The sequence below is a fragment of the Labeo rohita genome, chromosome 3, assembly GCF_022985175.1.
Source record: "Labeo rohita strain BAU-BD-2019 chromosome 3, IGBB_LRoh.1.0, whole genome shotgun sequence".
Taxonomy (NCBI): domain Eukaryota; kingdom Metazoa; phylum Chordata; class Actinopteri; order Cypriniformes; family Cyprinidae; genus Labeo; species Labeo rohita.
In genome coordinates this window covers 24,887,437-24,904,891 of record NC_066871.1, presented here as the reverse complement: position 1 = coordinate 24,904,891, position 17,455 = coordinate 24,887,437, and the positions used below count along the sequence as shown (strand labels likewise).

At 36.5% G+C, this 17,455-nt stretch overlaps 1 protein-coding gene across 5 annotated transcripts in view; it reads right to left on the bottom strand.

Annotated features, from left to right (window-relative positions):
* cacnb1 (calcium channel, voltage-dependent, beta 1 subunit) overlaps positions 1–16,020 on the bottom strand; it is a 45,370-nt gene extending 29,350 nt beyond the window's left edge. For 3 of the 5 annotated variants that reach the window (XM_051105324.1, XM_051105332.1, XM_051105344.1), the window contains exons 1-2: positions 15,715–16,020; positions 8,782–8,868 (exon numbers count right to left, since the gene is read on the bottom strand). In XM_051105324.1, the coding sequence (XP_050961281.1) occupies positions 8,782–8,868; positions 15,715–15,807 (180 nt within the window). In that variant the 5' untranslated portion in view covers positions 15,808–16,020. Of the gene's footprint in view, positions 1–1,437; positions 1,661–8,781; positions 8,869–15,714 lie in introns of those variants that run through there. The other 2 variants (XM_051105348.1, XM_051105337.1) reach the window with 2 other exon arrangements.
* Between the last annotated feature and the right edge of the window lie 1,435 nt (positions 16,021–17,455).

The following is a 17,455-nucleotide window of genomic DNA, read 5'->3' as shown; positions in this document are numbered from 1 at the left end:
TAAAAATAGAAATTTTTAACATGAAAAATGTTAAATTGTCATTGTCGCATTGTCTCTTTGATAAAAGAAGCAAACTGATGAACATACAACATACTGTTTCTTTCACTGATTTTTAGCGTTTTAAATAATGTGGATCTGTTAATGTACTTTTACTGTTGACAGAGTTCAGTGAGTGTAATGTGAGAGAGTCACAAATGCATGTCGCTTCTGGGAATGTACAACAAAGCCATATGCTTCTGAATTCATTTGTTCCCAAAGCACTACATGGATCAGATTATGCATTATTTGTCCTTAGGACAGCTGAATTGTTCAGGGTATTAAGTGAACAGTCTACACAGAATGACAAATAATGGTAAGCACATGCAAACCAAGCAGATAATATTCATGTATAAATGCATTGATGCTTACAGCAAAGATCAGGATGCTTCAAAACAAACCCTGAACTCTGTTTGCTCATGTAAGCATCTGATACCATCCTCACAATCGGCATCAATCTGATCCTAGACACTCAGACATCTTCAAGCCACTTAAGCAATAAATCACAGCTTTATTGTGCCACAGAATCTGACCGTCAAACTTAAAAAGACACATTTAATGGTGGATCACATTTAGAGATGTATATCTTACAGCGATAAATCTGACAAGCCAAATACCCTGCTGTGAAAACACAGCGAGACTAAACCTGTTGATGACACAGAAGATGACATTTTCTCTGCATACTAATTCTTTCATTGTCAAAAATGATGCCAATCAACAGCCTTCGAATTTTAACAAACCAGAAATTTACTGAGTTAACCAGTCACTAAAACCCTGATTTTTACCAAATACGCAGCGATTTTCCCCTCACACTTCACCTGCTCTTGCATTTTACATCACAGCATTCTCACTTTTCAAATGCTAAAGACACGTATGAAAGGCTCAGCGATTCAATTGAACGTTGCCTAAAAAAAAGACCTGCAAAGATATGTTTTTCCCTTTATTTTTGTTCTACCTTCTGAAAAAGCTCCTTTAAAAGCTCATAATTAAGAACATAATCACATTTGATTCAGTTCCATAAAGACTTTATGAATAACTCTGTTAGTTGGTGCATATGATTTGGTTGAATAAGCACACTCCATGGGTGTCCAGATCGGACGGAAACCCAGACTAAGGGATCTGTGACAGGGCAGCCAGTACCAGCAAGGTCCCTGAGCAGTGCTGGAGGTCTAATTTAAACCCAGCAGGCCTAAGCAGCTGCCCAGCCCAAAATGGAATCAAACGGCAGCATGAGAGAGAGAGAAGGAGAGAGAGGGAGGAAATAAAAGGAGAGAAGGTGCAAATAAGACATATTTATAAGAAAAGATCCATGCGTCCAAGACATTTTTTTTTGACGCAGTCGTTAGTACGCTTAATTAAGCACCACACAAACTCACACGGATGTTTCCGGGTGTTTCTTACCATTGCGGGCCTCTGAATCCGTGCGTTGTTCTCCATGGCATTCGCTCCTTGCCACGGTAACACAGAGTCACACCCAAAGATCCGAGTCCACGCCGAACACGATGTGTGTGTATGTGTGTCACGCGAGCGTTTGTATTAATGTGTGTGTAGCTGTGATGGGTGTGTGTTGCAAAAGTTAGCCAGAGGACTATACGTGTGTGTCAGGAATTGACCAATTGCTCTGCTAACCTCATCACCCCCTCCTGGCTCATTTTGACACTCACTAACACACACACACACTCACTCACAAACACACACACACACACAGCTGAAACCTGTACTCAGTTTCTAAGTTGAAGGGGGTAAGAGAGAGAGAGAGAGAGAGAGCAAGCGAGAGAATTGGGGTGGGGGGGTCAAATTGCAGGACTTGTGCTACATTTGCAGACTGAGGGGTTAAATTTAGCTGTGACAGGCAGGGGCAGATCTCTCTCTCTCTCTCTCACTCAGCCTCTCCCGTGTTTAGCTCCGGTATAGAGTGGCGAGTGCCAGAAAGAGTGGGAATGTAAACGTCAGAGAGACAGACAGGAAAGAAAGAAAGAAAGAAGCAGGGAGAGGTAGTGAGAAACCCTTTTGAACAGTCCCCTCTCTGACAGAAGGCCACCTGACTCATTGTGTCTGTTACCGGTGGATCCCACACATCTGTTTAGTCAGTCACTTCAACTGAGGTTGACTCACACAAGTAGAACAGCTTCATTTAGTTCAAAATCACCTGAGTGTGACCATGAGATAAACTGAGATAAATTTGTCAGACTAATAAACCGGACGATAATTAATAATTTTAAAGATTATTGGTCAATAACTGTGCCTGCAGAAGTGTTTGTTCTTCCTTGTGCTATTTCCAAAATATATTAACAGCCATCAATCAGTGGTTAAAGCACAGTTTCTGTTTTCAAATATTTTTTTCTGAAAAAAAAGTTAACATTAATTTTCACTATAATGTGTATATCTCAGCTGCTATAATTAAACTATATTAATACTTTAGTGTTCAAAGGTTTGGGGTCTCTAATTTTTATGAAATACATCTCTTCTGCTCACAAAGGCTTTTTTTCTTACATTATTTACATTTTTTAAAATACATTTTAAAATGTAATTTATTCCTGTGACCAAAGCTACATTTTCAGCATCATTACTTCTTCACTAATCTTCAGTGTCACATGATCCTTCAGAAATCATTCTACTAATATGCTGATTCTCAAGAAACATTTATTATTATTATTATCAATGTTGAAAACAGTTGTGCTGCTTAATATGCTTGTGGAAAATGTTTCAGGATTCTTAGATGAATAGAAAGTTTAGAGGAACAACTTTTATTTGACATAGAAATATTTTGTTGAATTATAAATATATTTACTGTCACTTTTGAGTATTTATTTCTTTAAAAAAATATATAAAAAATAAATAAATTCAAATAAACAACATTTGAACAATGGTGTGTATCACATACAGATGCCGGAAAAACATTTGTTGAAAGAAACCAGTTAACAATTCTTAATCTTACATGTTTTCTTAAATGCGTGTTTGAGGCCTTGGAAAAATCAGTCATTAGTTCTTGTTAACAGCATACTCAAAATTTGCTGAACAGAGAAAAGAGTGAATCCGACTGCAATCTTGTTATTTGCATTTGTGATTTATTATTTGAAGTGCTCAATGAAGACGTGAAAATGCATCGTTATGCCAATTATGTTTGTCTACAGTTGTGAAACAATTGAAAATCAGATCAAATCTTCAATTAATGCAGAAATTTATGGTAAATAGGCATTGTCTTCAAACCTCCCATGTTCACATACTTTTCCCTGCAATTGTGTATAATCTATCACAATCCAGTTATTGGCCTCGGTCATTGAGATAATCCATATTAGTCGACCACTGCCTTGTAATAGATTTAGTGTTTGTCAGCTGAACAAACACTCACATGTCACTTTGACTCAAAGTATCTGCTCAGTGAATCAATGCAAATCTCAGCACCACTAAATAAAGTACAAAGAAATTTTAAAACTACATAAATAACACCAAAATAATGAGATGCAACATAAATTTTGACTTTCAAAGTCCCAGACACTGGTGTATAGGTTGACATCCTCAAGTGTTATGGGTTTGTCAGAACCACTAGAGGGCGACCTTTGACCCGCAGGCACAGCCTGTCCAACACCTTTCACCCACCACCTCACCATAACACTCTGACAGTCACCACTCACCATCTTTGTCAGGTTCTCTCTCCTTTGTGGCTTAATGGGAACACAGAAAAAATTCTGTGGATATGCATGCTTGTGTCTCCGTTATTAAAGGCTATATAATAAAGAATAAAGCTTGTTTTGATACAAAAAGCCTGATGTAATATGAAAACATACAGTAAATATTAAAACTTAAAGCAAAAGTTACATTTAATATTCAAAGGGGCATATTTCTTAAAGGAATAATTCACACAAAAGTTACACTTCAAGACGTCAATTGTGTACAGGAGTCGTGTGGATTATTTTGAATTACTGTTATGTGACAGCACACATTCACCGCAGAGGATCCATTGGTAGGGCCCTATGAAATTAGTTTATTTTTTCCCCCAAATTCCATTATATTTTTTTCCCAAAGTCAGTTTTATTTTTTCTCAAATTCCCTTTATTCATTTTAATTTTTGTAGACTCTACAAAAGTTACACAATTTAACAGCAAATTAATAGAAGTTTAACAAAAATTAAATTTTTAAGGCCCTATGAAATACAATTTTTTCCCTTCAAATTCAGTTGTATTTTTTTTTTTTTTTTTTTTTTTTTTTTTACCAAATTCTGTGTTTTTCATTAATTTTCTGGTTTCCATTTTAATGATTTTATTTTACATTTTAACAATCAAAAGCATCTCCGAAAACTGATTTTATCAAAAACAATTTATTATTATTTTATTTATTTCATTTTCTCAGAAATACTGTGTTGTGTATTTAGATTTACCTGGTAAAATGTTTTCTGGTAAATACTTAAAGAATAATGTTTTAATAATAAATGTATTATTAGTAGTAGTACTATCATTACATTAAGTAATATATTTCTGTCACGGTTTCTTCAAATTAAACCTGAACTTTTATTTTGACAGGTTGCTGTGAAGACCTTTACGTTTCTGTTCGTATATGATATGACAATAGTTTTCTCAAAAGTAGAGGTAAAATGCTCAAGAAGTGACCCTCAGAGCACTTCTATAGATTATTTTTATGTGTTCATGTACACATATATTGAGGCGGCAGAGGCTGGAAACACCACGAGCGCCACGCGCACTTCAGTATGTGTGTAGTAAATGAAACTGCGTCTTTGCTCCATTCATTCACACAGAGACACGCAGAACATGCAGGATTCATATTTAAATAGCATTTTTGCAGCTTAATATTCACAGACACTAGTCCATGTCATGTTTTGATTTAAGAGTACTTTGGATTTATTAATCCAAAATTTGGCAAATTCCGCAACATTCCGTGTCATAGAATAAATTCCATTTTTATGACTGGATTCCATGATTCCGTCTGCATTTTCCACATCGCAGAAATCATAGGGCCCTACACTGGTAAGCAAGTGATGCAATGCTAAATTTCTCCAAATCGGCATCTTGGATGGCCTGAGGGTGAGTAAATTTCTGCTAATTATCAAGTTTAGGTGAACTATTCCTTTAAAAATGAAGTTGCAAAACAGACTGTTTAATTATCAGGCAGGAGCAAAGGAGGAAAGAAGTAATGAAAATCTAAAATCTAATACAAAAACCATAATGGACTTCAGGAAAAATTCATAATATGTTCTCGTTAAACCTGACTAAAGACATGGAAACATACTATAAATCCTCCTTATCCTCTTTCACATACTTCCTGCGTGCTACTTTTTTATATTTGTCCACTCTTGTATTTATCCGGCAATAAAACAGTCGAGATAAATATAAAAGTGCCACTCTAGACAAAACAGATATAACCCAGACAAACAAACACAGTAAACAACTCCTGCAAACACGTGCAAACAAGCACACGCACCGAAGCAGACAGCACGCAGAGGCTTTTGTGTGGCATCAGGTGTGACCGTGGCATAAAGGGAAATGTGAGGGGATGTTCTGTTGTGCAGCTGCCATTTGAAGCCGTGATCAAACACACCAGCCGGTCCTCAGAGAGCCAAGAAGCACTCAACCTCAGCGCCAAAACCATGGAGGTCTGATGTAATGGCACCCAAACTAATGGGAAAATTAGAAAGCGATCCATCACGAGAGCCCGCGGGAATAACGGGCTCAATTATTCAGGGGTCTCATCCTAATAAACACTGGCTTGAGAGCCACACCCATTAACTCACAACACAATACTGCGTGCGTGTCCGACAGCGAGACTGATATACGACCCCGGCTGCTTGCGACCACACATTTTTGTCAGCAATCAACACATCGGTCTGTAGGCTTCCAAACGCACACACGCACCTATATACACAAGCACACTAATCCATTTGCCTCCTCCTCTTCCGACTGTGCAGCATGCTGCGGGGAGATTCGGGGCCCTGTCACCATGGAAACCTGGCCAGTATAAGAGCACAAGCGTGTATGTGTGTGTGTGTATATTTGTTCATATGTGTATACGCGTGGGTGTGTATGAGACCAAGGCCTACACAGGTTTTCATACTTTTGGCTGCCAAAGAGGGGGCAGACACACGTGGAAACGTACTATATGATCATAAATATTCATGAATCTTCTAAGGTGCGTCCTTACAGGAGCACTAAATGTCTTCATCTTTGAAGGTACGTAAGTGTCGGAGCACATGTAAGAGGAATCAATTTAATGCACGTGTATATGTGAGGATGGGCGGGAGCCAACCTTTCCAGTCTGCATGGGGGGGTAAAGATCCCCCTGCTGGCAGGTAAGGAGGAGGTATTTTAGCAAGAAGCCCCTTGTGGATGGGCAAATGTCGTTCAGCAGGGAGGGCTTTGGGAGAGGAGGACATATTTAAGCGTGACACAGGAACCTTCCTTAAAATGTCAGGTGGACGTGAGGGAAAGAAAAAGAAGAACTTGATACTACTATGTACAAGACCTGATTACATTTAGGGTTACACTGATGTTAAAATTCTAACCAAAATGATATGTCGATAATTATTTCCATGCTGATAACTGACACATGGCTCATAAATCAATTGTTTGACAAGTTACAACTGAAATTTAGACATCACAACATTATTACGTAGCATGATGAATGGATATTAATTTTGAGATTTGCTAAAGATTACATTTAACAGTGTTATTAAATTATTCATTTCATTTTTAGAAATAATGTTCAGGTAAATGCTAAATGATGGCAAAAGTGATCTTAGTGTAAAAATATGAGAAATAAATATGCAGATTTATCCAATAATGATCAAAATATGCTACTTTTCAAAGGTTTCTTGGTAGTAAAAATATTTTTAATACAGTTTTAAAAAATGCTGGGATAAAAACAACACAGCGCTGGGTGAAATATATTGACAAAGCCAGTGATTGGGTTGGACAGTTTTATTTAACTCACCTATTGCTTCAAAAAAACTATATTTCTTGCATAAAATGAACCTAAAATAGGTCGTAAATGAACATAAATGTTTACCTCTTGATTATTGCTGATGCCTCTAGTAATTGTGTGTCCGATTTTTACATTTACAACCTATTTTGGGTGCAATTTTAAGCCAGCACTATAGTAATTTTTAAACAATATTTGAGTTAAATAAAACCACCAAAAAGGCTAGGTTAAACATTTTACCCAACGCTGGGTTGTATTTCTCCCAGCATTTTTTAGAGTGTACAAACTAATGCTTAATTAATGCATTAAATTGATTGAAGATAAATTTTTATAAAGGATTTCTATATTTCAAATAAATGCTGTTCTTTTGAAAAGTGTATCACAGCTTCCAGAAAAATATTAAGCAGCACAACTGTTTTCAACATTGATAAAAATGTTTCTTGAGCATCAAATCGGCATATTAGAATGATTTCTGAAGGATCATGAGACACTGAAGACTGATTCAGATTTGCCATCAAAGGAATAAATGACATTTTAAAACATAATCATCTATATATCATCACATCTACATATGTACAGTTGAGGTCAAAAGTTTACATTCCCCTTTCAGAATCTGCAAAATGTTAATTATTTTACCAAAAGAAGAGGGATCATACAAAATTCATGTTATTATTTATGATTTTGAGATCCATCTTTTCACAATGAGGACAACTGAGTGACTCATATGCAACTATTACAGAAGGTTCAAACACTCATTGATGCTCAAGGGGGGCTGAAAACTTTTCAACAGAATGGAAATGTGTACATTTTTCTTATTTTGCCTGAATATCTTTTTTTTCCATTTAGTACTGCTCTGCAGAAAAAAAACAGAAGATACTTACATGTTTCCCAAAAGACAAAAGTTAAATTTACACTGTTCGTCAAATTCAAATTTTAATGCCCCGCCTCTAAATGCATCGCGTTTCCTTGTGGAGCATCAGGGAGCATTTGAACCTTCTGCAATAGTTGCATGTGAGTCCCTCAGTTGTCCTCAGTGTGAAAAGACAGATCTCAAAAATCATACAGTCATTGCTGGAAAGGGTTCAAATACACAACAATGCTGGAAAACCAAAGAATTTGTGGGATTTTTCTGACACTAAACAAAAAAACACAGCTGTGGATCATACAGGTAACAATACAGTAGTAATAATCAAGTGTATGCAAACTTTTGTCTTGTGGACTACATGTAAACTTCTTTCATGTAAAACATCTTTTTCGTGTCAGTACTAAATAAACAATAACATAAGATAAATAAGATAAATTCAGATAAATAATATGTACTTCATATGTAGTAGGCATACCATGCATGCAGAAAAATGCATAGCAGACAAAATATTCATATTGCATACTGCAGAAATAGTAACAGCAGTATGTATGATAGTATACTACTCCAGACATACCCACTGTGTGCTTATGTATCTGAACAACATATTTGTTTGTTCCTATTTTAAAACAAATCTTGAAATAACTTGAAACATCAAAAAGATTGGCTGAACTGCATCCTGCAGAGAGCTTCCTGTGATAAGGAGGAGAACTGCACAAACACCCACAGACCAACAGCAGAAACTACAGGTCAGCGCCTTTGGCCTCAAGACTGTCAGCACAGGAAGACTCGGTATGTTAAAGACTGCAAGAGCTACATGCAGCTAGAAAGCTGCTGAGAACCTGGAAACTAGATTACACGGTGCATGAGGGTTCAAAAAGGGGAATTATACTTTACAGTGACTTCTGCATCTGAGGCAAGAGTGACAGTAACAAGACATTTAGGCGTCTTACCTGTCGAACAAAGCTGTTAGAGGTTGTGTCTGAGGAGGTGCTGCCATCTGAACGTTTGAAACGGCTCTTCCTCTTTGCATACTTCCCCTGAAACATTAGATAGAATGAAATTAGAAAAAAATGGACAATTTTTTTGTATGCATGCCCACTCACTCACTCAGACACACACGAAACGTGGATTCTAGGCCCGGTCTCTGTGTCCAGATATGATTACCCATAATTGCTCATGTCCGCCAGTGTTCTGTGGGAATCAGTAATCTGATTGGCCTTAACGTTGGCCAATGGCCTGGCTGCCCTCGGCAGGGCCCTCTATGTGGCGTTCATAGGCGCCAGACTCCGTTGCCATGGAGATCAGAAGAAGGCTAATTGGGTTTGGTGGCACTAAAAGACCCTGATGGATCAGGCAACACTGTAATATGTTCAAAACCCGCATTAACAGCGATGCACACAAGCTTTCTGACACAAATGCTTGCAAAACTCCCTCCCCTTTTTATCAGGTAAAGTGTCTAAATCTCTACAACACCCAGCAGACAGTTTTAGTTTTAAGTGAAATGAGGAATGATGTGTCAAATAATGATTGTTATTAGATTGTATGACATTGTATTGCACTCATTTGACAAAGAGACAGTCCTGCCTCAAGCTCGCACCTTTGGTTTATTCAGTGTTGGACTGGTTGGGATGCGCAAACAAACAGATCATTGTTTTGAAAGGGTTTAGACCTTTCAGCGAATCAACTACGAATTGCTTGTTTAAAGTTGGGATGTGATAAAGCACTTTAACAGAAAAATCTCAACACATCTGAATGAGATTGGAAAGTTATTATCTAGGGGTCATACAGGGTCCAGACAGTTAACACTATCGTAATTGCTTCTTGGGGAAGAACATCTAAAAGATGCTGGAAATAAAATCCAAAATAAAACTAATGCAAAGCCTGACAAAGTCATTTCCTGTGTAGTTGATTTTGGGAACACCCAGACAGAAAACAAGCCTCAGCAACAAAGGTTTTCTGCACTGGTTACTTTAACTACACAATATTATGATTACAGACACAAACCAGTTGCGAGCTTACTGGAAACGATTGCATAAATCAAACCACAATGCAATATCTTTCCCAATATTGGTAATAACCCAAGGTCTCGCCTCTATCAGTGCCAGTGAAATCATAAAACATTCATTTAAAACCAAACAGAAGAACAGAACTGCACTGTCTGCATCGCTCCTGTGTCATCGTAAAAGGTTCATAATAGACATTACAGTCACAAAAAAAGAATAATTGATCACTGCCATTGCTGCCAAGTTATTGTGGTATATGCCAGATACTCAAAAAACTTCTTTTCCTTAAATAATGCATTTCAATATCATTAACGTCAACATGAAATCAGCTAACCCAATTTACTTCCTTAAGGCACAATCCTGGTCTTGCTGTGCATCACTTGTTTGCATCATTCCCAGTAAAGAAATGTTTAAAACAGTGCTGGGCAGTTTGACCAAAAATCTCTATCACCTTTTTTTTAGGATTCTGGTGGTTTGGCAGTTCATCAGGGTTTTTCCCTGAATGTTATATTAATCAGAATGCATGAAACACTGCATTTTAATCACGATTCACAATCCAAACAATCATGCTACATATAGCAAGAGCAGTTTTTGATGTAAATTTTATGTATAATTTCAAAATATAAAGCAAAAACAGGATGGTTCAACCTTAGCTTTGTGAAATTATGTTACATAAAACATCTGAATGAGACAAAAACAGCAGCCCGGCTGAATAAGATGCAAATTCACTCTCTGACAGCAGGTGGTGCATATGGAATAGTAGCAATACAGCATTTCCTTGGTTACCACTCTAAACAAAGCAGCAGCATACTACATTAATATGCATTATATGGAGGTAAGATGAAAAGAAAATACCATCTAACCTTTTCTGAAGACAGTCAGTTCCCCTCGGGGATACATTCATATAAATGTACTCTCCTCCAGTTCAGTATTTAGAATTTTCTTGGCATAGTGAACATGTGAGCTTGATCTGCTTCCTATAGTATTTTCTCTTCTTTGCGGTTCGTCTGCAGCATCTCTGTTCAAAAGGTTTTCCAACCAGTAGTCAGAAGTGTATGCAGTTAACAGGGATTTCCTCTCAATTATCGACGCTCTGTATGTTGCTTAAGCATTTGTACTTTTTAGTACTTTTTATTCAATTCAGACAATTTTGCGTAGTTCAAACCATTTTACCATTTGAACCGGTATATTGCAGAAATAAAATGTAAACATTATATGAAAAACTTATAAAACATCAACTGAAATGTAACCACTTAACTCTTGTTTGTAATGATCCACAAGGTGAATATGCCGAGGTAATGGTTGCTGTTATAATGCTGAAGGTGAGGTACAATTCATATTTCTTCATTTAATAACTTCTAAAGTCATTTGAAAACCTTATGTGAGCTGTAATTTCACAAACAGTGTGAGTAAATGATCGCACACTCTCTCTCTTTTGCTCTCAAAAGGATTGGCAGATACTGCTTCCTGTGATCGGCGATCGGCCTCAAAAATTCTGATCAGAGCACCCCTAGATAAAATCAAGTCCTGCATTACATTTTCCTTCTCAAATGTGTATCCTTTAGAAATACATCTAATTATAGAAATAAAATGGTTTGAAAAGAACATATGACATTAATTTGTTAATTTAACATTAACATCTGACTTTAACTTCTTGTTTTTGGGATCCCTTGTATTTAATTATTTGTTACTCTCTTGTTCCCTTTAACAGCTGAAACCTTTATAAAATAATGCTATTTTAGTAATACTTACTATATCATAATATAATTTTGAATTTGCCTTTATGTTTATATTCCGTTTCTATTTTAATTTTTTGTTTTAAAGGGGTCATCAGATGCAAAATTCACCTTTCCATGTTGTTTGAACATAAATGTGTGTTGGCAGTGTGTGTACACAACCACCCTATAATGATAAAAATCCACCCAGTGTTTTTTTTTTTTTTTTTTTTTTTAAATCCCTATAAATCATAACCCTTTTCAAATGAAGCCATTACTTGATTCTTGGCTGTGTGATGTAACACAGACCAAGGCCGCTACCATAATTGTTGAATGACATGGCTGTCTTATCTTAGGCTGTGTTTACACTACTGTGTTTTCGTTTTAAAACACACCACTTTTGCTACGGTTACGCCTGTCGTTTAAACTACTCCAGTGTTTTCGACCCGCGAAAACTGAGACTTTTGAAAACGCTGCAGTTTCATTTTTGAAAGGACTGCTGCGCTCCCCATCTACCTAAATGCATCTATCGCGCAAATCATTTGTGACCCAGCTTCACCGATAGAAGAAGTGCGTATACATTTTTTTTTTTACGAATCTTTGCAAATCGCCTTGCTAGTTGCTAGTTAGCAAGTTTCATGGCTAAAGTTCTCAGAGAACTGTTCTCACCCCACAGAAAAGAGGGGCACGAGCAGAGCTCATTAGCATTTAAATGCGATGCACCGAAACGGCTTGCTCTGGCAGGAGCTGTTTTTGACAAGGTAAAATGGGTGTTGTTTTACACTACCATTGAGAAATTTTAACCAAAGTATGTTATAGACTTTTAATTTAGACCCTAAAGAATCATATCAACATTTGTAACTTGGAAAATGGGCATCTGATGACCCCTTTAAGGTTAGGTTTAGTCATTTTGTTGTGTGCTTGTGTGCTTATATTACCATTTTTCTATATAGATTAATTTTTTAGTTTGGTTTTGGTTTCAGTAATTTTAGTTCTTCAACTTGAACTTATTTCAGTTAGCCATCAAGCATCAAACATCACCATTTTTCCATGCACCAACCAAGTTTCATTTATATCTCATTTTATTTAATCTTTATTTCAATATCTGCAACAGTTTTCAGTTAACAATAACAACACTGAAAATAACCTTGTATTTTGACACCACCTGTACTTTTACCCATCACAGGATCCAAAGAGACATAATATAAATATAAAATGTTTTATTCTATCAACCATCTTTAAACACCATAAACTGTTTAATGTGGAAGGTTTGTGAGAGGCCAGAAATGCTCATATACTGCAAAACCAGATCTGAGAAAGGCCAACAAAATGTCAAGGGAGGGAGGAGGGATGTATTGCTATGGTGATGAGAGATTTCCTGTTGACAAACAGCCTCTGAGGCTAATTAGGTAATTAAGGAGGAAAAGCTGTGCCATGGGGCAGGAGGAAGGATTTTAGAGTTACACAGTGTCACCACTAGTTCATCACAGAGAGAGAAGAGAAGAGAAGTTTAAACAGTATCCTCAATTGACCATGTGTGGCTAATGATGTCAATCTAATTAGAATACCCACGTATGGTCCTATTCTTAACAAAAATTCAACAAAACTAGGAAATCCACTCAATCAGATTTCTCTCACACACATACACACTCGCTTCTCAACACTCCGCCTCCTCACATCTATGTATAGACATGATTCAGATAGAACACCTCTCCACAGCACAGGTCACACACATTCACACTACCGCATTATATAAAGACCATTATATAAATACAGCCTTAGCCATCAGAAACACTACTGAAACATCCATCCACACACCACACACGCAGTAATAGGGCGTGCTGAACGGGATGATGAGTGGCTTGTATGGAGCAGGTGTACATTCATACATCACCAATCCTCTGAAACAAACCACAAAACATAGAAAAGGGCAGAGCCAGAGAGAGGCATGAGTAAATGTTTGCAGCTTTTGTAATAGTTGCATATGAGTCCCTCAGTTGTCCTCAGTGTAAAAAGATGAATCTCAAAATCATAGTCACTGACAGAAAGGGGTCAAATATGCACAAGATGCTGGAAAACCAAAGAATGTGAAGGACCTGAAGTATTTTTGTTGAACTGCTCAGAACAAACAAGGGACTCATAAACATCTACAGTTGAGACCTAAGTTTACATCCCCCTTTCAGAATCTGCAAAAGGTAATTATTTTACCAAAATAAGAGGGATCATACAAAATGCATGTTATTATTTATTTAGTACTGACCTAAATAAGATATTTCACATTAAAGATGTTTACATATAGTCCACAAGTGAAAATAATAGCTGAATTTATAAAAATGACCCCATTCGTAAGTTTACATGCCCTTGATTCTCAATACTGTGTTGTTACCTGAATGATCCACAGCTGTGTTTTTGTTTTTTGGGGTTTATTTAGTTATAGTTGTTCATGAGTCCCTTTGTTTGTCCTGAACAGTTGAACTGCCCGCTGTTCTTCAGAAAAATCCTTCAGGTCCCACAAATTTATTTGGTTTTCCAGCATTTTTGTGTATTTGAACCCTTTCCAACAATGACTGAATTATTTTGAGATCCATCTTTTCACACTGAGGACAACTGAGTGACTCATATGTATCTATTACAGAAGGTTCAAACACTCACTGATGCTCCAGAAGAAAGAATGATGCATTAAGAGCCAGGGGTGAAAACTTTTGAACAGAATGAAGATGTGTCCATTTTTCTTATTTTGCCTAAATATAATATTTTTTCATTTAGTACTCGCCTTCAGAAGCTACAGAAGACACTTGCATGTTTCCCATAAGACAAAATAAGTTAAATTTACCCTGATCTTCAAATTCAAAAAGATTTCATCTTTTATGTGTAGTATGTTATTCAGGTCAGTGCTAAATAAACAATAACATGCATTTTGTATGATCCCTCTTATTTTGGTGAAATAATTCAAATGTAAACGTTTGACCTCAACTGTATCACAAAATATAAACACTTGTGGATCATCCAGGTAATGACACAGTATTAAGATTCAAGGGTATGTAAACTTTTGAAAGGCTCATTTTTTATAAATGCACTAATTATTCTCTCTTGTGAAGGATATGTAAACACCTGAAATAGCTTATTCAGGACAGTTCCAACTGAAAAATAACACCCGTTATTAACTCACATTTAGTTAAAATGATTAACATTCTGTGTATTCTGCAAATGTTAACTTATGACCAGAATTTTATAGAAAAACAGAACAGAAAATCCAACTAAATGATTATCGGGAAGCTGTTTGGGGTAGTTTTTGTGACTTTTTTGGCAGTAAATGGTATTTTTGCACACTTGCTGCATTAGGACATGAGATGGGTAAGGTGGACAAAGACTTCTTTTCATTTTTTTTTCAATTTCATTCTGAATTTGGTTCACTTAGGAAAAAACAGTTAGGATAGACAGACAGATAGATAGATAGATAGATAGATAGATAGATGGGTAGAGAGATAGTCTGGTAAATACATATCATAAGCCACTGGTGGGATCATGTGGGCGTGGTTTGAGGTAAATCCCCACGGTGAAAACGTTATGTGATGACATCACGTTATATATCGTATGTTGACATCACCTTTCCAGCACTCATTATGTCAGACACCACTTTTAATCAACTTCAACGTTAAACGCCTCATGAGATCAGCCCTGCTCAAATATCAGACGTACTTCTAACTGAACAAAACAGCGATGGTTCATAACTTATCAGCAGAATAGACTGTCATAAAAAATGCAAGACTCTAGCAGGCCAGCTGTCTAGAGAGACAGAGTGAACAGGGGCTGGGTGATGAAATAATATTATCCTACTAATTACCGGAGAAAATGCACCTTATACACAAACAAATATTTGTATTCAAAACAATATAGCTCATACACAAACAACTTTCAGTCGTTTATTTTCCTCGTAGCGCACTTTTAAAAGACCTTGCGTTGAGCGAGAGCGCAAAGATGCCGTCTTGTTGCCAAGTAACCACTATACGAGCTACGGGTGATAACGACTAATCCTCGCCGTAAACAAAATCTGTGTTTTTCACTCAGTCATTATTAAACAGCAGACGGCAGGTTGTATTTTGTCTTTCACTGGTTGCATGCACTTGTCTTTAAGCTGTACAGTGTCTCTCTCTCTCTCTCTTACCTGAGCGTGAGAGCCGTGGTGGTCGAACATGTCCATTTGGATTTCCTGGGTTGAGGTGGAAGGCGTCCTGGACATAATACCCTCCTGTACCATTGATTTAAACTTTAAATTCGGTTTTACTGTTTCATTTAGAGCCTGCGTTCAGTTCACGACGCATTGTAAAACACATAAAGATAAAATAAAACAGACAACGGTGGTTTTCCTCCTTTCTGTGGATTACAGATGGCTTGTCACTGCGCTGTTGCGCCCCCAGCCCTGGTGGCGTTGAGCACTAACCCTCTCCCTTTGCAAATACAACGAGCCTAGTCTCCAGCTGTTCGGCGGAGGGACCAAGCCCCGCCCTCCTTCCTTTATCAATCAATCAGATAGGAATGGGGCGGGTCTTGTTGGCTGTCCTCGCTGCGATTGGTTGATCGAATAGAAATTATTATGAGATGGACGATGGATGTTCTACTCCCCAGTCTGCTGTTCATAATGGCATGGGCTCAATGTTGCTCCAGCGATAAATGACCACACCCACTGATTCTGTATTATTACGATAATTAATATGCCATTTTGCTTGTTTTATAAATCTTTGACAAATATAAGTGTTTATGAATTGTTTTTACAACATAAGTATTGGAAAACTGTACTCCTGTTTGTTCAAATGACTGGTTATTATGACATTTTTTTGTCTACATTGCCCTCTCATTCATTTAACAGTTAAAAACAGACTGAGAATAATCAAACTACCAGTGATCAAAGACAAAAGCAACCCAGACTACAATGACACTTTTTCAATTATTTGCACACTCAGTAATTCTTCTAACACTGCACTTTGTGTTTATTATTAAATTACCAATCTAACTGTTTGTCTAATATGAATTCACTACTAGTTCTCATCGTTTAGCAGACAAAACACTCCCCCTATACCTTTTTTAAATGAACATAAAAGTAAATACACACATTTACAGCTCAAAACAGACTATAACAACAATATCAGATATATAAATGATATACAAAAAACTTCGAATAACTAAAAAAAATTAAAACATTAAGCCAGGGGTAATATATAAATTCTAATAAATTAGATTTGAGAAGAAAGAAGAGGAAAAAACAGGTAAATCCCACCCTGCTAACACCTAATCAATAGCACTTTCTAAAAAAGCATAAATGCTTTTTTATGACCACAAAACCAGTCATAAGGGTCAGTTTTATGAAACTGAGATTTATACATTATTTGAAAGCTGAATAAATAAGCTTTCCATTGATGTATGTATGATTTTTAGCCAATATACAACAATTTGAAAATCTGGAATCTGAGCTGCCAAAATCATCTTATAAAGTTGTCTGTTCTTAGCAATGCATATTACTAATCAAATATTGTTTGGTATATTTACAGTAGGAAATTCACAAAATATCTTAATGAAACATGATCTGTACTTAATATCCTAATGATTTTTGGCAAATCATAAATTTGACCATTTACAATGTATTTTTGGCTATTGCTACAAATATACCTGTGCAATTTAAGACTGATTTTGTGGTCCAGGGTCACAAATATTATACTTTGTGCACAATGTATAGGATTTTAAAGCTTTGACATTACTGAAAGTGGATATAGTATCCAAATAACATTTCAAGGTTTTTACAAAAAATAAAAAATAGAGGTTTAACAGACAAAAATTTGCTTTTATTTATATATAAAAAAACAGCTAGGAAAATAAATAGATGTATTAGAAAATACTTCTCTTTTAAATTC